We start from the raw sequence: 21520 nt of genomic DNA, 5'->3' as shown, positions 1-21520 counted from the left end.
TATATTTTGTTTTTCCCAGATGTAGAAACAAAAATTAGCAAGCTTTTTCCTGTTAAAAGCTTCAGTATAAACATTCCTTGTTTTTAATGTATGAACTGATTGGAGCAAACCACTCAGTGGAATACTTGTTTTTGAGAAACTTCTGAATGAAATTTTTCTCCATATATTTCTTGTCAATGATGAAAGAGATAGACAATTTCTCACTATTTTAAGGGAAAGAACTTAGCTTCTACTGCCTTATATAGTCAATTTTTCCTTAGTCTGGACATTACTGCAATGGAAACTTCTTCATATCTGCAGATATAAATCAGTATTGAATTCATATTTAGATTTTCCCCATATTAATATATATTTTAAATATATATATATATTTGAAAGTGCTTAAAACAATATTTGTTTTTCACACAGAAATGCTGGGTTGTTTTTTAGGTCTTTTTTTTATTTTGTTTGTTTTTCCTTTATTTTGTTGTTTTTCTTTTTCTTTTGCAAAAATTCATCTTAAAGGAAGAATTAGTTTTATTATTTTAAATTATTAATTTTTTTTCTATAACCCCTATATCTCCTTTCTGAATGCAATGTCCAAACTGGCACAGCCAGACTTAGTTTAATTTATTATCTAGTTAGAAAGAAAAAAAGCGATAAAATTATGTATTTATCAGGGAACAAATTTTATTGCAAAGATAAGCAGAAAGTCACTTGGGGATACTTTTTGCCTCCACTGAGTAAAACATCAAGTTTGGAACAAGACAAGGAGTACCAAGTCTTTTTTTTTTTTTCCCCTCCAATAGCCAGTGATGGTGAGAGCAGGTAAGAAGTGTTAAAACACATAAATGACAAGCTGTGAAACCCTGCAGCAGCGCTGCCTTTGCTGTGCCACTCTTTTGACATTAATGTTCCTAATTAGCAGCCCAGACAGCCTTGTACTGACACTGTGCCTTGGGAAAGTGAAGCTGAAATGGGTTTTCCCTGTGCCTCTTACACTACCAAGAATTTGCCATAATTCTGTCTGTAATGCAACTTAAAAATATGATTTTTATTAAAGATGTCACCATTCAATAAGTCAGACACAGTGGTGTCTCAGCTTTTAACAGCCATGTCCAGAGTGATTATTACATAAGTTGAAAAATCAAGTGAAGAATATCCATCCATCTTTTTCAAATCACTCAACCTCAAATACCTGATTCCTCTGAATTAAATCAGCCTTCAGAGATACTCTTTGTTAGAAGCACAATGCAGAACCTAAAATGCACTAAATTTAAATAAGCACTTTAAAGCATCTAGAATTCAAGTTCCTCAAAAGAAGAGAAAGCTTTTCCTTTTCTTTGTGGAGTAAAAGTATTTCAATTTCAATCAATTTGGTTACTGACAAAAATATCATTGGCATTCTTTCAAACTTGGAGCATAATATACTGCATTAAAAACCTATAAATGTGAACACTGAGAAAATAGCATTTTCTCCAAGCTAAAGAATTTTCAAAAAATATAATAATCTAAATATTATGAATACTTAATGAAAGCATCCTGATGGCTCAGAAAGACACAAAGTCTCTCAGCGATGTGGTCCATTCAGGCACTCTGAAATTCAGGCATTCAGCTTCCCAGCAGGTGCAGAAAAGAAAAATTCTGGGCATTTGTTGAGGAGCTGGAACAGATTGTGGCCGCCCCATCCCCAGAAGTGTCCAAGGCAAGGATGGACAGGGCTTGGGACCTGGGACAGTGGATTGAGATGATCCTGGAGGTCTCATTTAACCCAAAGCATTCTGTGATTGCATGATTCTACACAGGCTGAGGTGGAATATTGGGCAGGTACTGAGAGAGAAATGTGAAAGTGTGGCTTTAATAAACTTCTTTCTTCTACTGAGAATCCAAAAAAACCCAATATCAACAACAATGACAACAACAATAACCAGCAATATCCTCCTCTAACAAATTCCTTTACATAGCACTCGGTGGAAATGTGATGATGCCCCAGATATGTTTGTGCCTTTTCCAGGAATTTTACAGCAAGGCAGCAAAATCTGGTCCTAAATTCTTAAGCATCTTTCTTCTCTTACTTTTGTTATAGAATGATTCTATCAGGAAATGCATTGAGCTTCTGGAACAAGCCAGATCTGCATCACAGAGCTGGCTGCAATGCCAGCAGGTTAAAGGAGCAAGGAGAAAGTGTGAAACAATTAAATCAGGGCTTTGTGAGGGGCCCTATCTTTTAATCCTGACTGTTAAGATTTTTACAGAGGGTGAATTTTCTGACATCACGCTCATGTCAGAAATAAGTAAGAATAGCTAAAACCCATAACATTCCTAATTTCTGCATTGCTGAGTCTCAAACACATTGCCCAGTGATTGCAAACCTGCAATGAGGTCCCAGTGGCCCATGTACATGCTGAACAATAAAGACAGATTTATAGAGGTACACAGCTATAACAGTCTTCTATTTTTTTTCTTTTTAGCTGCACATTCAACAGCTTCTTATAAATCTAGTGAGACTGTAAATCAAACCCAGTTATTTACTTCAAAGCAGTTAAGTCACCCACTGCTAAAATTAAAGCATAATTCAGCTGCAACAGGCATCCCATCAAACACGTGGCCTGAGAGCTGCTGTGGGGACACGGCGTGGCTGTGACATTCCCTTCCTCCAGCACTCCCCAGGACTGCCCCCTGCATGGGTTATGAACCCCATAAACCTTCATCACACAACAATAAAGCCACTTTAAACGTTTTTGCACAGACAGGCTAAGCAGCAGGTGATTACAATGCAAAGTGATGCCAATAAATGTATGGAATTACTTCCACAATGCAAAGTATTTAAGGGAAATTACTTCCAGAGAAAGTTTGAACAGTTTAACAGCAGAGGTAAGCAACAGTGCCTTAAGAAATGCTTTTTGGGGAATAATTGAGAAGTGAATTATGTCTGATAACTCTTAAAAAATGGGTTAGGTAACTCAGGAAAGGAAACTCTGTACTTTTTTTTGTAGAAGGCAACATTTGTCAGAGAACACCCATTCACAGGATCCAGATATGCTGCAGGTTCTTGCAGGCCTAATTTTGTAGGATAATTTCATCTGGTACTCTAGTTGCTCTTAGCAATACGTGGTGTAGACAATATGAAATGCAGGACATGCCATGACCCACTGGTGTAAATCAATCCCAAAGGACATTATTGCACTCAGTTTTAACCAGAAGGTAATACTGTTTTAATTGACCACTTATTGACCATATTTAATTTTGTTAAACAGATGGATTCACATTGGACAAAAAAGTCTTTGTCTTCATCTCAAACATATTAGAGGAAAAGGAGAATAACAGTTGCAACAAAGAAACAAACAAGCCACATCACAAAAAATAAAAAAAAAAAAAAATTAAAAAAAAGAATAAAAAATCCCAAAAATTCCCAACTTTATTGCTAAAATAAATAATAAATAATTAAAGACTGTATATGGAGTGCATTTTAAATCCAGCTTGAGAATTACAACTTATACAATATTTTAGAAAACCTAAAAATATTCTTGCTATTAAAAAATATGACCTGCATGGTTAGCAAACATATACCTCATTTCTTCACACAGTATTATGGAAATAAAAACCTATCATGTACTTTACTAGATAAAAAGCCTTTTTTTTAGGCTTGCCAAAGAAAGAAAGAAACAAAAAATGCTTCCTATATTAAGGACACTGATCTATTTTCTTAATCTTTTCCTCTCCCTCTAGCAGAGGGATCATCACACCATGCCATCAGCAGGCTGGCACTCCTGCCAGACTCTGAAACCACTGCTCAGCACCTACAAAAGTCATCTGAGAAAAACAAACAACATCCTTCCTGCCTATCAGTGCTGCAACAGACAATAATAAATACATCCCATGCAAACATTACCTCATCCTCCCTTTCTCCCTCTCTGTCCTTTTCTTTTTTTCACTTTTTCTTCATTCATTATATATTTGAAATATCAAAATAGTAACCTTTGAGAAAGCTGTTATTCATTATATGTGACCTGACCAACAAAACAGACAACTGCCCAGGTTTAAAATATTGACATTGCTACTGCACTTAAAAATAATAATAAAAAAATTCCTTGTTAACTCATTTCCAACAATGCAAGAAATAAAAATAAAACATGGCTTTAGATTTACACATAAATTATTTTTCTATCCATTTTCAACCAGACATCAAGACACGGCTCTTTTGTTGTTGTTTATTTATTTCTCTCATCACCCCAATAGTGCTGCTATTGGCCTACCTGAGCATTATCTTAAACCAGAATGGCACCATAGATCCCATTAAAAGTCTCATAGATCACTCACACAGCCACTGCTCCCAGAAATATGACTCCAACTCAGTGTGCTTATATGTCAAAACCTGACCTTTGCTTTCAGAAGGATTCCAGCCCTTCCCTTCCCCTGCCCATGTGTGACTCAGATTCAAAGAAAGAAAAATAATTTCTAGCTAGGCAGAAGCCTGGGAAAGAGCTGGAGAAGAATGTAAATAATTCTTTATCTCTCTTGTTATTCACATTGTTTATAGTTAAGTTCTATCACTATGTGTCAAGCACTTTGCACCAATGGGGTGAATTGTTTTCACTTCAGGACCAATGGAATGGTCCTCACGAAGCTCTGTATAAAAGAGCGGGGTATTTTAAATAAATCAGAGTTTTACTCTCAGCAGCCTTCTGGTCTGGGTCTTCTCATTCCCTGTCCTGCCTCAACAGCGACATGTCCACTCTAGGAAGATGTGAGCCCATCATCCCTCCTCTCCACAGCCCCTCAAGTCCCAGGTACCTTCTGCCAATCACTCCCACCTTGTCTACCCCTAGCATTGCAGGTTTTAAACCCCACAGTGTCTCTTATTCTCTGTTATTCACAGAATCACTGGGTTGGAAGAGACCTTCAAGATCATTGAGCCCAACCCAGCCCCAACACCTCAACTCAACCCTGGCACCCAGTGCCACATCCAGGATTTGTTAAACACACCAGGGATGGTGACTCCACCACCTCCCCAGGCAGATCATTCCAGTACTTTATCACCCTTTCTGTGAGAAACTTTTTCCTAATATCCAATCTCTATTTCCCTTGACATATTCTACATGTAAAGAAGAACAGACAAAAACATAGCACATTGCCTTTCTTCCTAAATTGCTGTCCCTTTCATGTAAATAATAAAAACAAATGGTCCCAAACCTTGCGGAGAAGTGCAGAGGAGAGACATGAATCTGCACTGCACCCTCCCAGGTTTCCCTTGTCCTAGCAATAATTTTTACCCATGGAATATTTCCTAGCCTGATGTGAGCTGAGTTCTGTGCTGAGGGATCCCAAAGGCAGCACAGGCTGTGCTGTGACGCTGAGTGCAGCAGGGGCAGAGCCCCGGGTGCTCCTCAGACCCTCCAGCCTGCAGCAGCTCTGCTCTGCAGAATGTGGATCACAGAGCATTCACAGGCTCTCATAAAATACATTTTCTATTATTTCATCTTAGTTGAGTTGCCTTTTCTCAGTGGATTTCTTCCTGAAGGTAATGGAGGGGTTATGACTGTTTAAAACAAATTTCAGTTCTGCAACTAGTTGTACAGACTCAGTGACACAATATAATCTCTGAAGAGCCTTAAAAAGAAAATACATATTTTCAGGATATGCACAACTAGAAGGGAAAAGGCACTAAGAGAAAAGGCACTAATCTTTTATAACATATTATACTTATCTCCTTATATATCAATAGAAAAAACTCTCCCTGATTAAAAATATGATAATGCATTTAAGTTAAAGAGCAATAAATGACATTCAAGACAAGTCCAAAATTGCCAAAAAGAGTGAGTGAGCTCGGAACTGTCAGTTGTGGCACAGATCCCCACACACTCCTCAATCAGCTCATTATTTTTGCTCACACAATGTGACAGAAATGTAATGGAATTACACATACACAGAGAGCCCAAACTTTGTCCCCAGCTCAGAACTGTCACAGTGAGTGCCTGGCCCAGCACACTGAGTGGCAGCTGCTGGGTGACATGCTGATGACACTCAGGGCATCAATTTTATGCAAGTAAAGTGACCCTTTGCAGATCCTGTCCTTATCATTTCATTGCTTACAATGAACAAAGAAAATCAGATTTTGCCTTTAGCAAAAGTGATCTACTTCGGATAGAACATTTGTTGCATGTAATTTGTCAGTTTTAGAAATATGCTTCACTCAACTATTAAAAATGTACAAGTAAAAACAAGATTTATTTTTTAACTCAGCTGACAAATTGTGAAAAGGACAAACTTTTTTGTTACATTTTATTTATTTCCATGATGCTGAAACAGTTCATAATGTTTTCAGCATTTCAAGTTTACTCCAAATCTGAAGTCACAAGAAAGTTCTAAATCAAATTTGCTTCTTTCCAATTAGAAACCCACAATTTTATGTATTGAGAACAAAACCAATATTTCCTATGGTCTGGAGATATTACTTGTTGAGCCAGTCATTGCTTCTTCCAGCCAAAGAAGTTAAAAACTGAAAAAAGTAATCCTATGCTAAATCCCCACAATCAGATGATGGTTTTAATTTGTCATGTCCATCACAATCTAAATAATAATCACACTATGGCAAAATATGCAATTCATCTTTTTGTAAGGGCTCCTGATAAAGTGATAAGGAAAGAACAAGTCCTTTATTTATTCTGACACACACACTTTTTGGCGTGTCTGCCAAAAACTCCAGCCCAGCACAGAAATACCCAGGCTGCTGTGAGTACAGAAAGCAGATTAGGCAAGAGCTTAAGGTGCTGTAGCAGCTGGTTTTAATTTTATCACATATGTAGCTTCTATTTCAGATTTGCTTCCATTAATGCAGTTATTCATTGTTATTCCTTTCTGAAAAGCATGCTCTCTATTTACCCTTTTTCCTTTCAGTAGAACAAAGCATCAGATCAAAACCCGAGTTTCAAAACAGCAATTTCCAGAGGCTACAAGTTTGATCAGGAGTTGCATGTTTGTGATTTTAGTCTATGAATCTTGTCATTGCATAAGACATACAGACAGACCTTTTTCTCTTTTATTTTTCTTTTGCTGCTGTTTCCCCAGGATGCACAGCAGGTGGAATGTGGTTCAGCTGTGCCATTCCCTGGGGGTCACTTCCCTGCAGACTCAGATCTCTGTGCAGCACAGAGAATTCCTAACCCTGCTCAAGCCCATTGCTGACTGTTCCCTCATGGCTTTAGCCACTGACAAATCTCTCTCTGGGATGGACTTTGGTCTGCAATTGCTCAGGTGCTTCCTTTTTATACCTGAACATGGTTCCAGTTATGATGCTGGATGTAAACAAACCGTATTTTGGAGTTTATAGTTTTTATGTCCCCTTTGCTCCTATAAAGGCAAAAGTACTTTCAAAGAAGACACAGACTTTTTAAAGTTTCCTGTAATGTTGGTCAGAAAAAGTCTTCTGGATGCAGAAGAACTCATTTAATGACACAACCCAAACTGCATTATAAAATGAAAAAAAGCCCAAAACCAAGAATTCTTGACTTCTTCACTTGACTTTAGTAGAGTGTTTTAGGACTATCATGAAGTCTGAATTAAATATTTGCATTAATAAATAAATATCTGTGTGGCAAATTTGCTGTCAATTAGTCTAAATGAAGCAAACTTGGTTAGCAATCTATTTGAGTTGCATTTACAAAGATATTTTACCACTCAAGAAGACAACCACTGGCTAAATCATAAAAGATGTGAAATTTATAGGCACAGTAGAAAAGTACCAGTGGAAAGTGAAAAAAGTTATGCATATGTAATTAGCATATTGAAATATACTGAAATATTAATAATTTCTTTATTGCCATTAAGAAAGTGTCCACAAGTGCATTTGAAGCCTCAATTCCATAAATAACTTTACTGAAATGGGCAGCTTAAAAGTGTTTGTCTCTTATTAATCTCCTATATATCTCCCCAGTGGAAGAAAGGCAGAAGACAAGCTCCTATGGATACTGAGAAAATGTGGAATAATTCCAAGAACAGTTCCAGTGGCTACTGAGTAAAGAACAAAATAAAGCCAACGTGGTGCATGTGAATGTTAAAGTTCTATGGAAAAATGTGAGTCCAATCCCATAAAAGATGCAATAATTAATGCCACTTTTCAGGAAAAAATAAATTACTTGTGAATATGTTTTTGTTTAACCAATACTTCACTACTGTTGTATATGAAGATATAAGTGCCATTGTAAAATATTCACTACAAAACTGTAATTTGCATTAGGAAAAACCTAGTTATCTACATATTACATCTCTATAGTCCCCAGAATTATTTTGTTCACCCTTAAAGGCCCTGTTAACAAAAGCAAAATGCTACTGTTTTACCAGAAACATAATAATTCAATTTAACAGTGATGAAGATCCCTCAGAATTATGAGTGATAAAGATAAATTTACGTGGTTGCTGGTTCTTTGGCAGAAAGTCCTTTTTTCTTTACAAAACCCTCCTGCTGCTGTGGGAGTTTGCTTACTTGCTCTTGTATTTCCTCCCTGGTGCAAGAGCTTTTCTACCCAGAATGGGTTGGGATGTAAAGAAGATATGAAATCATCCAGTCATACCCTACTTTAGGATAACAACAATTCTGGAATTAAGAAGAAAGTCCAAAAATTGTGAGCTAATAAATTGAGAAAACAGGGAAAAGGGAATGTGACAACTCAACACTGACAATTTTTTGTCTCTTTGCAGAGAGAGCATTCAGGGGACTCATCCAGGCAGAGTCTAAGAGTTTAGAGAAGGGGAAAAAATACAAAACAAAACAAAATCAATCAAAAATTTGCACTGAGAAATGCCATTGAGATAAGGCTTTTTATTTCCTGTGCTCAGTCTGAGATGTAACTGTCCAGGATATAACTACTGAAGAATAAATAAAGAAGAATAAATACTATGCCAGCTTTGCTAGGAACAGAAGACAGACCCAGGGTTTTGACCAATGTCAATGCAAGATCAATTGTGGAAGCTGGATGAGTAACAAAGCTTGAAAAATAGTAACATCACATCCCTGAACAGCTGAAAAAATCCATTTGTGGCAATTAACAGTCAGTTAATAAGTTGCTGTGGTGTCAAAAAGGATTAAGTGCAGATCACTTAGCTTTGAAGGGAAATGCCACCAGGTGAGGCTCTCTGCCATGGGAGCTTGGGCCTCAAAGTGACACGACACAATGTTGTGGTGACAATGCTCAAACCAGTAGAGCAATTCTCAAGCCAGATGAAGTCTGTACCCAAAAGATGCAGCAAAAGCAGATAAATCCATCACAACTAATATTTAGAACCCCCTGAAGAAGGAAGACCCTCTTAGGGTTTCAGCTATACAGGTTATATCTTAACTTCTGTGCAAACACTATCAAGAATTGATGTATAGACTTGATTATATTAATATTATTCATTAAATATATATATATATAATAAATATGCAGTACACAGCACAAAGGATGATACCCAAGTGATTGTGCTTGCTGGAGCAGAAAGGTTGATTGAAGAGATATGACCTATCCTTATCCTTCCACTTACCCTGACAACCATCAAAAAGGCTGTGCAGAAACAATAATCAGCAAAGACAAGGAGTAAAGAGAGGAGCACACTGGTCAAAGGATGTTTCTGTACAGGCCTAAGTCTCTAAAGGAATCTTACAAGGGACAGAAAAACTCTCTGAAAAAGAACAATTATCAGATAGCACCATTTCCTGCACTAAATAAAAATTCATGGTTCTGTCTAGACCACTTAAGAATGAGATGTTGACACTATTAAAAAAAAAAAAAAATTAAAACCTAAAGCCAAAAAGCAAGAAATCCCACCTTTGGACAAAGCAAGAAAGTCCATTATCCTAAAACCAGCATTTGATCAGTCCTCTCAGAAATGCAAGGACAGCAATGCAAGATCAGCCAGAGCTTGAGAAGTCCTCACACAGGAAAAGTATTGTGTGATACTCCCTTAGGAACTCTTCTCACTCCCATTTGGGCTCCATGACTGATTCAGGTGCACTGAACACAACTAAGGAACGATGTGAGGTATAAAAGACCTTTGAGATGAAACCTTCTCCTTTCTGTGCATCTTGGAGGCACATGGGCTGTCTATCACAGGAGGAAAAGCAAACCCACATTCTACAACAGTGTGACAGCTCCTAGTGCCTGTCTGGAGGCAAGTTTGGGGCAGACTATGTAGGAATAAACACATTCCCCCAGATCTTCTCAGTTTTGCTCCTGGCAGAGTAAGCCAAACTTTGCTCTGATTTGCCATGAATATTCATGGCAATTCACAGGAATTGCTGACAGGAACATCATCTCCAATTCTTGGTGTTTCCTTCAGTGACTGAGCCTCATCAATGCCAAGGGAAATGATTGCAGTGCTTATGGATAATCACTGCTGAGAAGTGATTTAGGTCAGGAGGTGGAGGAGCCATTAGGGGGACCAAAATCAGGGAAGGAAACAGTAATGTACCCAAACAGACACTCCTGGATTGTGATCAAATTCCCTGGGCTTGCTGCCTGATGTTCTTCACTGCTCTCACATCCAGAAAGTGGGAGATCCCAAAATCCAGCCTGGATTGTGCCCAGCAGGTCAAGTAGAAGGTTCTGGGTCTTACAAACAGAGATGCAAATCCCTCACCCTCTAGAGACTCCAGGCCCTCCATAACCACTCCCTGCTCCCAGCCTTGGCAGGTAAAAACTGAATTACTACAGAAGAAACAAGATGTTTCTTCTAATCCAGAGTGGTCCTGTCCAAACACAGCTGCCAAGAGGAAAGTCTGTGGCCCTTCCCAGGTGAGGTGTAATCAATTGTGGGCACAAAGCACAGGTGGCAAAGCTGAACACAGGCACTGCAGCATTGCTTGTGGTGTGCTGAGATAACAGAGTGCCAAGAAAACCTGAATCAAATGTCAGCCGAGCAGAAAATATCATGCATCATCATTGAAGCATCATCCCAGAAGAGATTTTGTTATATTCTGTAGAAGAATAGCAGCTAAAGCCCAGGTTGTGCTGCCTAGTGCTGGTTTGTAGAGCATGAAAGGTGCTTGTAATGATGAAGACACAAAATGCCTCCTAAAATGAGGAAGAAGGAGATTCTTGCATCCAGAGGATGCTGCTCTCGCCACCTCTCAGCTCACACACACAAAAGCATTCATGTAAGATTGCACATCATGGCTTTGAAAGGGCAGAAAATTCAGAGATTTTCCACATTCATGCCATTAGAAAGAACTTTTGTTAGTTTGGGCCTAGAGATATCAGTTAAAATAAATGATTGGTTCTGGAAGTCTCACTGTACTCACTGAAATAGGCTGTGAGGGGTCAAGGAGCACCCCTGTTACTATGGACAGAGGCTGCACAAGCCTCCCTTACAGAAGAATCACCTCTGAAAGCCCATTTGGCTGCAGTACTGTCTGCATAAATCTTTCCCAAGTGGAAAATTTCCAGCTTCTCTTCCAAAAACTTCTTGGTTTTTAAAAGACAAAGAAGAAACAACATGATAATGCCTGGCCTTGGCTCAGAACAAAATGTCTGTGCTGGTACTGCTGTGCCTGCAGAAAGCTGTCCTTATGTGAGGGGGTAAAACCACCAAACAAGCCCTGAGATAATAAATATTGAGTGAAATTAGCCTGATTACTAAGCACAAGAGGCATCTCTGGAGATGCACTCTGCTCTCCAGAGCTAAAAAACACCCAAGGGCAGGATCAGCCTCCCCTCAGCCTTTCTCCCTCTGCAGAGTGAGATGCTGACCAAGCTCCCCAGTGCTTCAAAGATCTGATTCCTCCCTCTGGGACTCATCCTCCCCAAAGTGGAGTCACGTTGGACTCTTCTGAGGATGAATGGCAGAAACTAAAGGACTATAATTTCCTTTCTTTTGTGAATCCAAAGCTTATGTTCAGTACTTGGAGCTGGTGCTGTATGACCCATCATGAAAACGAAGTCATTTTCATAGTCTCTGCTTTCCTAGATGGGGACTTTCATCTTTAAAGATGATCTATAGTCTTTGTTCCTAACTACAAGACTTACTTGCCTTTACTGAAGAAAACACTTTGAATAAATGTACTTCAAGCAGTCCCAATCACTTTGTATAACTGATTTTCTAGCACATTTTGTGTCAAATGCAGATTTATTTTTCCACTAACGAAATGATTAGAAGATAAAAATAAAAAAGATAAATTTCACAAACACTGCTAAAAAAACCTTTTATGTTTGGGGTTTCTTTTCCCCTAGTACTTTTAGAAATAACCAATTTCACAGAAACACAAAAGAAAGCTTCCTATGAACAACAGAATGTACAATTTTATGTGAATCACCCCATGGCCCTGACCATTTATTTGGCTTGAGCTGGCAGAGAATGCAATTACACTGGAAAACATTTTCCTTGACAGAGTTACAAAATTAATTTGCCTCATCAGGTGTAGTGCTGTATGATGAAGAGAAACAGCAGAAATGACCTGACAGGTAACAGACGGTGGAGCGAAGAAAAAGGAGAATTTAAAATTAAAACTCAATTTTGCAGCAGCTACAAGATTATCTGGTAGAGCAACATGAGATTCCTGCCATGTCCTGGCAGGAATAACTCCAGGGTGTCTAGAAGATCCTAATTAGGTGGACAAAAGCAGATTTCATGCTGCTCCTTCCTCTGAGGAGACATGCCCAGACCATGGGGATTGATGCAGCTCCACTGAGCAGCACAGCAGAAGTGCCTGTGGATGTGTGTGCTTGGCAAAAACACTCCCACAGCTACATCTGTGAGAGTCTGTCAGTCAGAGCTCCCAGAAAAGTTGTTTTATTGAAGTCCCTAAGCCCTATTTCCCAAAACAAAATCAAAGAGTCAAAGCAAGCCTCTGCAGTGAGTTCATGTCCAAGGGAATTATTCTTCTTCATCGAAATAAGACTGAATGATTACCGTGAAGTTTGAGAAGAATATTATAGATCATGGGCTATCTGGTGCTGGCATTATGAAGAATGAGCAGCTCATTAATTGCAGCACTGTTTTCATTTCAAACCCATGGCAGGGCCTTGATTTTGCAAACACATGCAGTGATGCAGATCTGGCCAGCACAGGACCAGAAATTCTCTGGACATGTAGGGAACAGAGGGGCAGGAACACAGGGGAAGGGGTGGAAGGCTCAGGTCCACTCTGATGGTGCAAACATCATGACAGAACACACACACAGAGTTCAAAAAAAAGCTCATTCTGCCCAGGACTGTGGTTAATTTGCTTTTTCTTTCTAAAAGGAAAACAAAATATCAATGGCTAAGTGAATTGAAAATGCACAATGAAATACTACCACCATGATTTTTGGAGTACTTTGATAGCTAAAGTATAAAAAAGCCTCTAAAATACACTTAAAACCTCTCAAAAAAAAAAAAAAAAAGCAACTATATAGAACAAAGAAGACAAAGAAAAATTTAAAAATCTACACATAAATATATTTATACCTAGGATAAAAGTGTTCACTAAAAGTAGAATACTCACAATGAGTGGTGAATAAAAAGATACCCAAAATCCAAACCCTATTTTTGGAGTGATTTTTTAAAATTCAATTTACTATTCTAATATATATAAAATCAATAAAATAGGTTAAAAAAAAAAAAAAAACACCTTATCCTGCATACCTAAGACCAGCTATCTTTATAGTCTAAAGCACAATCTCAATGAAGAATTTATCACTTTTGCACCTCTAAGAGTTGCAATCAAATTTGTGCTTTAAATATTCCTGAGCTCATGGTCAGAGGGTTTGAAATCCTTTCAGAGATATTCTTTGATGCACATCTCACCTTAAAAGGATTTTCCCAAAGCTTAGATCAAATTTTAGACCGTCTCTATGAGAGAGGAAGAAAATATCTTTTTTTTTTTTTTTTCTTTTTTTTTCATTCCCTGCATGATATTTTGCAGGCTGTTCACATGTTAATGCTGATGCCTTGAGAGCCTACCTGGAACAGAGGCTGGACAGAGTGAAAGGTATAAAGTAGGGATTTATTAAAAGGCTTTCAAGGATACACCTTGGGCAGTGCAAGAGCCTGGCCAAGGCTACACTCAAGATGGACTCTGAGTCATGAATTTTCACACCTTTATAAATTTTGGTCAATTTTTCCATATTAGGGTCAATTTTCCAATTACAGCTCCAGGTGATTCAGTCCCATCCTCCCAGTTTGCTCTCCTCAATTTGCTGTTGTTTACACTTTTTGGACATTTTTTGCAATGGTGTCCTTGGTTCTCAGGCTGGAAAAGGATTGTTTTGTCTAACTAAGCTGTGAAGAGAATTTACTAAAACTTTATCTGAGGTCCAGAGTTATAATAATGCAGTAAAGAATCTGGATAATATGAAAGCTAAAACTTAAGGCATTAGTGTGTGTGTGTGGATGAACACCTTCCTCATAAGTGAACTGTCCCACAGATTGAAAAGCTGACTGAGGAATAATGCTGTAATGCAAAGGCTAATTCAGTGTCATGACTTCAAGGATTTTTAAATTTATTTTCTTAATTTTAAAAAAACAGAGGCAGCACTTTATTTCCAGTAAGTCCAGAAATATTTTGGTATTTTTAAGAACTAACATACCTATGATAGTTTGTGTGCTAAATATAATTCCATCTCATTGTTAGTATTGTCCCAGCAGCAAAGAATTACTCTTGAGCTTTATGTAGCACTATTTTGCCAGAGAAAAAAAGCCTTTTACATTTCTTCTTCTATTGCACTGTTGATTTTGTAACTCCCACACATTATAGTTACTCCATAAAACCACACATCTTAAAAACCTTTGCATAGATACAAACACTGCAGCTCAGGCTGAATACAGGAGTGAAAAACCATAAAATTACTTCAGTGTGAGCTGCAATATTTAAAGAACTTTTTCAGCTGCAAGCCAAAAACACTTCTGCAAGCCTCTTTTTGTCAGGACACACACCAGGGCTGTGCCAAACCACTGCCAGATACTCACTGTGCAGGTTCTGGGCGATGCTCACTGTCCACTCCTGTGGTGAGGTCCCAGTTTTGGGGATGCTGCAGCACTTGAGCTGGCTGGAGAGGTCTCGGGACTCAACCCAGCACAGGCTGTCCTCCCCGTGGCTGCAGTCCAGGGTCACCACTGCAGATCCCTTCACTGGGCTCCAGGCTGACACCCTGCTGCCATTGAGGTACAAAACCTCAATCATTTCAGGGCTTGCAATCAGGAGGAGAGGAGGGCTATCAGCAGGCTCTGAAAACAAAGTGAGGAGAGTTTAAAGGATTAACGGGCTGTATATTTCATATTTATCTTTTTTTGGGTTTAATGTAGTTTTTAATGTTCTTACCTGCTTGTTTTAAGATATGCAATAAATTTGTTTTGGTTTTATTTTCATAACTATCATATATTCCCAATTATTAGTCTATTTTATCCTGCTGTTCACATCATTAAAGAAAATTAATTACCCCAGCCCCACAGCCTCTGTTTAATTCCAAGTATCATTATTGCAAAATTTTTCATGCCTAAATCATAAAATGAAATGCAACTTATGCAAATTATCTCTAGCCAGATTACTGGCATTTCAAAAAAAAATAGGGCCAGGAAAAACTGCAGAACTCATGAGGACACATGAAATTGGAAAATGTTTTTCATATGAGAGTCTATAAAATAGGACAAAACCTGAGGAGTGGGTGCTGCTCAATGTTATAACCAACCTGACAATAAATCCAGTGCAGTGAAACCTTAAAGGATAGAAACCCTGCAGCTTCAGGTACACATGAAAAAAAATTGTGTTGCCACATCAGGAGCTCTCACTCCAATGTAAACTGCTTGTTTTCAAAGGAATACATCAATGTTTGAATACTGCTTTGACATGCACCACTTTCTATCAATATTCCATCTAATGGAGTTCTCAAATTTTCACTAAGCAGTTCCAGATGTCTAAATGGTGAAAAAAAATTGCATAAATAGAAGGATTTGACAAATGGTACTTCATCAGCAGGTCTGATTAAAGAGAAGAAATATTTCAGTGAGTACAGTGTTCAGTGGTCTCTCTCAAAGCCACAGCAATAGGTGTTCTCTTCTTTGGCAATATCTGCTTTATTTAAACATCTTGAGGCTCTCTTTTTAAAAAAAAAAATATATTTTGTCATGTAAAAAACTTTATTTCTATAAAGCTTCAGTGTATATTCTTTTGAATTTGGATTTAATTTACACCTTATTTATTCTTTCTCATCCCGTAATGTATATTCTCTCTTGTTACACATCTTGTCCCTCTCCAGTAAATCCCACATTAACATTTGTAAATCCACACTTCTGCAGTGTTACTTTTGGAACTTACTGCCTGTCCTCATCATCCCCACATTCACTTCCATCCATCCATCAGTCAGATCCAAGCATTATTTCCTCTTTGAATTTCAGAAGACATCCAAGAACTGCAGGGATTGAATTTTTTTGCAAAGCAATCCTTTGTGGTGTAAGCCATGAGTGAAGTTCTTGAGTTTTGTTTGTTTTTTCCTTTTCAAAAGATGAGGTGGTGGGGGGTTTCTCAGTAAATAATTTTCATTTGAAATCTGCCAGGTAGGTCCTTTTGCAGTCAGTGCCTGTAAATCTCTTTCCCCCAGTTCTTAGCAACTTTTGCTACCCTTGAGGAAAGGCAGATTTGGGAACTTCTGTCCCTGTCACCCACTCACCCCAGACTGGTACAAAAGGAGAGTTTCCATCTGCCTCCCGCTGAGCCTGGGGATTTATTTTTACATCCAACAGCTCTGTGCTCCGCTTCTCTCTCCCCACAAAATAACACCATTGCCTACTTCTGGATTCAATCACTCTTTCCCCAGCTACCAGCAGTGTGGTAAGACCTTTATTATGATTTTTGCTCTTATTCTGTGTGTTAAGCCGGATATTTCCACAGCCTGCAATATCCAAAGCCTCAAAGAGAAGGCAGCTCACAGGAGCTGTTTGCAGTTCCAAAGCCACCAGGTGCTTTAGGGCTGTGAGAGAGAACCGGATCTTTTCTTTGAACCAACCTCTTGAAAACTCTAACAAGGATTTAATACCTCACTAAACTCCAGAGAAAGGCTGTATTTTGGTATTAGGCTCTAAGACATAAAGGAATTCTTAAAAGGAATTTGCTTCAAACCTCTTGAGCAACAGCTGTAATCAAACCTGGCTGCAGACAAAGGTGCTGTAAGGACCTGTGGCATTGCCAAGAGGTTCTGCTCAGCAGGCACCATTACACATTAAAAATACAGAAACTAGATTACTGGGCTTGAAATTGTATTTTTTAAAGCATAAATACATTAAATAATTCAATGGAATAAAGCAGTTAATCATGGTTTTGCACAGTAAGGTAGATTACCTGCTTTTTCAGTGTTACTCAGATAAAGGCTGATTTCATAATTTTAAAAATATCATATATTGATAAAAAACTGTACAAAATATCAAAATTTCATATGAAAATATATAAATCAAGTTACTTTATAGCATAATGCAGATGAAAAACAGGACATACTAAAAATATCATGTCCTCAATCTCACAAAACCTTCTTGTCCATTCCTGAAGAACAGATTCTACACAGTTTAAAAGTTTTAGTGGACAGATTAGAGTGAGTTCCAGTGAGCTGACAGCAGCTTTTCAAACAAGTGGACTTCATCCATGTTATCTTTTTCACAAGTTTGTTTTTTTTTTATCTTCTTTTTTTTTTTTTTTTTTTTTTTTTTCCTTTTACAGGAAAGATAAGAAGTGAATAGCTCTTTAATCCAGGGAAGTTTTATGATTCATCAGTCTTGACTAAAATGAAGGCATCCTCCTTGAATTATGCTTAAGATAGAGTAGTGGAAAAGATGAAAGACTTGCATTTCCCTCCTACCGGATCTTGTCTAAAATACAGATCAATAAGTAATGCCACAACAAATCAGAAATGAGAGTGTTTTGCACTGCCAAAATTCTTCTCATCTGAAAAAAAAAACCTCAGAAATGCCAACGTTTCCTATTTTTTCCACCACAACGATATGAAAGGCATAAACCCCAGAATTCAGTGTTTACAAACAGCTTCAACCTCCTTTTCCTGGGGTGTACATTGTAAATCATAGGGACTTTGCTGTCACCAATATGTGTATTGTATAAAAATCTGAAAAAATACTGAGAAGTCTAATTTTTTTTACATTATTTTTGATGTTTAACCATAATGTTCCTCACAAATGTTTTCTTTCCAAAGTCTGAGAATTTAATTTGGTGAGATTTTACAAGAAAATTTTGTTCTCAAATCAGTTAAACAGGGCTGATTTTTTTTTTTTTAAGCTAGAATTCATTTTTTTCTTTAGTCATTATCAGTTCATCCCATTTCATCTACATGACAAATGACAGCATTTCTCTCTTGATTGGCTTTGGATATATAAAATATATAATGAATTTTTGTAAAACAGATGAATTTCTTTTCCTCATCCAGACATTCCCAATTCTGTAATTTTCTTTCCTTAAATACTCTTCTCATCACACAAAGACTTTACAATTTAGGCATAAAAATGTGGTAAACAAGTTCTTAAATTCAGTAAACCACAAAAAGTGTGGTTTGTTTTATTTTTAATTCAGAAGAAACCATTAACTGCCTCTTTATTCATAAAAGAAAATATGCTTAAAAAGTCTGGAAAAAACCCACAATGAGCCCCCAGCTGTTTTGATACCTATTTTAACATCCTTCCCAAAGGGAATGTGCAGCTAAAAGCTTTCAGCTCCAGAGTTATTTAACTGTGCTGAGGAAGAAAATGCAGAATTTAATGAGGGAGAGACCTCGCCACCTTCCCAGCTGAATGTTTGGTGCGTGAAGGGCAGCAAAGAGCAGATTTTGGGGAATTCTCTGCTAATTGTGCCACCCCACACTGCAGAGATGGTTCAGAGGGGACAAGCTCTGAGACCACCCAGCAGCTGATGGACCTGTGGGGTCACCACCCTGTCCCCAACCCAGGTTCCTGCAGGTACCAACAAGTGTCACCTGCTCTGCACCTCGTGGGAAAAATAGCAAAGGTAAGAAGATTTCTAGAAACCTGTGAAAGCAGGTCTCAGAAACAAAAAGAGTAAAAAACTTACAGCTAGTTGGAAAGTCTGAAAGTAGGAAACTTAGAGTAGCACAGTGCCGGAGCTCACCTAGGTCAGGGGTGGCTCTGTGTGGTGGAAAAGTCTCTCCTCCAGCCCGAGCTTCCAAAGAAAACTCAGTCTCTTGTTGTTCAGTCTCAAGGCAGTCTATTGCAAGTTTTCTAAAAGATTTTCTCCTTGAGCTGCTGTGGTTTGCTCACAGCTCAGGCAGAGGCACACACACACCCTGACATCCTCTCTGACCCCGACTGCTTCTTCTCTCCCCACCCTGGGCTGCTGCTCTCTTTTATATGGTACATTACGTGTTACATGGTTACAGTTTTTCCCCAATGCCTATTACCTATATTAAATGGTGATTTTCTATCTTTTATGTGGTACATTATGTGTTACATGGTTACAGTTTTCCCCCAATGCTATTACCTATATTAAATGGTGCCTTTCTACTCTAAACCAATCTGGGAGTGCCAACATCACCAAGAACATGGAGGTAAGGAACAAGAAAGTGGAAGGACAGGACAGGCCCAAATCCCAAATCCATCTTAAAACCTCTGGCCCCCATGTACAAAACCAAAACCCCCCTGTACAGCACTCAAAAATCCTTCCCTCTGCTTTGTAACTACTTCTACTATAATATCTAAATTTTTCTGACTTCTTGTTCTTCCTACAAGGTTGGTAAATCATTCCATGGTTCAAATCCAAAATCACAGCTGTTTCCAGCTGCCTGCCATGGTCTCAAATGCTTCTGACCTGGGCCTGGAACCTCCAAAAATGTCTGAGGGACATTTTGAGTTCCGACAGCACAGCAAGCAAGGACATGAAACAATAGTTTGAGTTTTAGGCTTGGCTAAGACAGACCTCAGGACTACAGAAGAATATGCTTAGCAAGAGAGTAGAAGGTTTTAAGCTTAATAATGGAATATTGTGTATTGTTAATAGAAGGCATACAAGAAAGTATTGTGTGAAGCAGGTGCACGTGTGCTTTTAGTGACTGGCTAGACCAGTGATCAGGAATCTTTAGCAATGTGCTATTGGCTAGAAAGTTTTTAAAATGCTCTGTAACAAAGAAACATAGGTGACAGATATTGGCACGTTATTGTCAATCCAGCCCAGGGAGTTTCTGGTATTTAATGTTTGTAACATCCCACTGAGGGCAGAGCCCCACACGCTGCCCTGCAGGACAGAGCTGGGCAGGGCAGCAGAACATGTGAGAGATAAACAGAATAAACAACCTGGAAACCAGCACAGACCAATTATGGCTTCTGCTTTGGCAGCGGGGTGACAGACAGAGACTTTCTACAATCTCAGAATTATCAATATCACAGATTCCAACAAAGGACATACCCCAAACCATTTGTGCAAAGCTCCGATGCACCCCTCAGTGTTCAGAAACCTCCCAGCTCATTCCCAGAGCCTGCTGGGCTTTTTGGTGTTCTGGGTTGTGCCATGTCCAGGATCTCAGCATGGATGGAAATTCAAATTCAGAGCAGATCTGCTGTTCTTAACGTTGGAAGCTCCACAGAAAGCCCAGCCTGCACCTCTAGTGCTGCTTCTTATCTCCCACAGCTTTTACACCCAGGGCTGAAGCTCAGCTCTCTTCTTCATCTGTTTGACAACTGCTATTACCAAATGTAGACAAAGCACAGAGGCTGCACTTTTTCCATCCATATTTGCTTTAGGTTCTTTAAGGACAAAAGTTGATAGGTTTTCTAAGTGCTGGGTTTTCTTTTATCCTTAGACACCTGCTTTTTTTTTTTCTTGGATCCTGTTCTTTGATCCAAAGCTACCTTTTTTTCCAAAGAAAAAATAAAGTAATGGGGAACACTCATTTCTGTGCAGCACCATGACCCTGGTTTGTCTTGTCCTACAGGGATTTTTTTGATTAATGAGTAGTGATTCCATTTTGAGGAATACTAAAAATGTGAAAACGTCTGTCAGATAAACATGATAAAGTAGCAAAAAATACAGAGAAGTTCCTTATTAAAAATTAATTTGTTTCATCTTGACATCAACAGCTAACTACAACACACATCAACTACAACACTTAGTATTCTGTGTGAAAAAAGGGAAACTAAAAGGGTAATCTCAAGCCCAGTACTGACACCATGAGAATTTCCTGATCTAGAATTGCATTATTGATTTTCATGTGGAGAAAGTGGAGAAAGAAGATTAACAAATGATTTCTACTTTGCATAGGCTTTCTTATCTTGCAAGACTTCGGGGTCTTTTTTAAAAAATATCCATGTATGGATCAAGAAAAAACAGTGTAAGCAGGAAAAAACTAACTCTTAGTGCTGATCAAGGAAGGACACATTTAGTAATGGCCTTTAGGTGAGGAAGCCTCAAAACTATCACTAGACCTTTCTATTTCCTGATAGTAAAATAGCTACAAAAAGGAATCCTTAAAAATATATACAATAAACGTGACTTCATACTCAGCTGCAAATGCTTCAGTATTGAGGATGTTGAAGAATTCCTTAAGGAACTTTTTTTGTGTTTTAATATAAAAGCATTGTTAATTCATTGT

The 21520-nt window shown here is 38.3% G+C and overlaps 1 protein-coding gene across 2 annotated transcripts in view; it reads right to left on the bottom strand.

Annotated features, from left to right (window-relative positions):
* Nucleotides 1–21520, bottom strand: part of LRP1B (LDL receptor related protein 1B) — a 626862-nt gene that overhangs the window by 270453 nt on the left and 334889 nt on the right. For both annotated transcript variants that reach the window (XM_077784902.1, XM_077784903.1), the window contains exon 6: nucleotides 14898–15155. In XM_077784902.1, coding sequence (XP_077641028.1) covers nucleotides 14898–15155 — 258 coding nt within the window. The remainder of the gene's footprint in view (nucleotides 1–14897; nucleotides 15156–21520) is intronic.

The sequence above is a fragment of the Lonchura striata genome, chromosome 8 (assembly GCF_046129695.1).
Source record: "Lonchura striata isolate bLonStr1 chromosome 8, bLonStr1.mat, whole genome shotgun sequence".
Lineage (NCBI taxonomy): Eukaryota > Metazoa > Chordata > Aves > Passeriformes > Estrildidae > Lonchura > Lonchura striata.
Note: the sequence above shows the minus strand (reverse complement) of the source record. Positions and strands in the feature narration are given on the sequence as shown.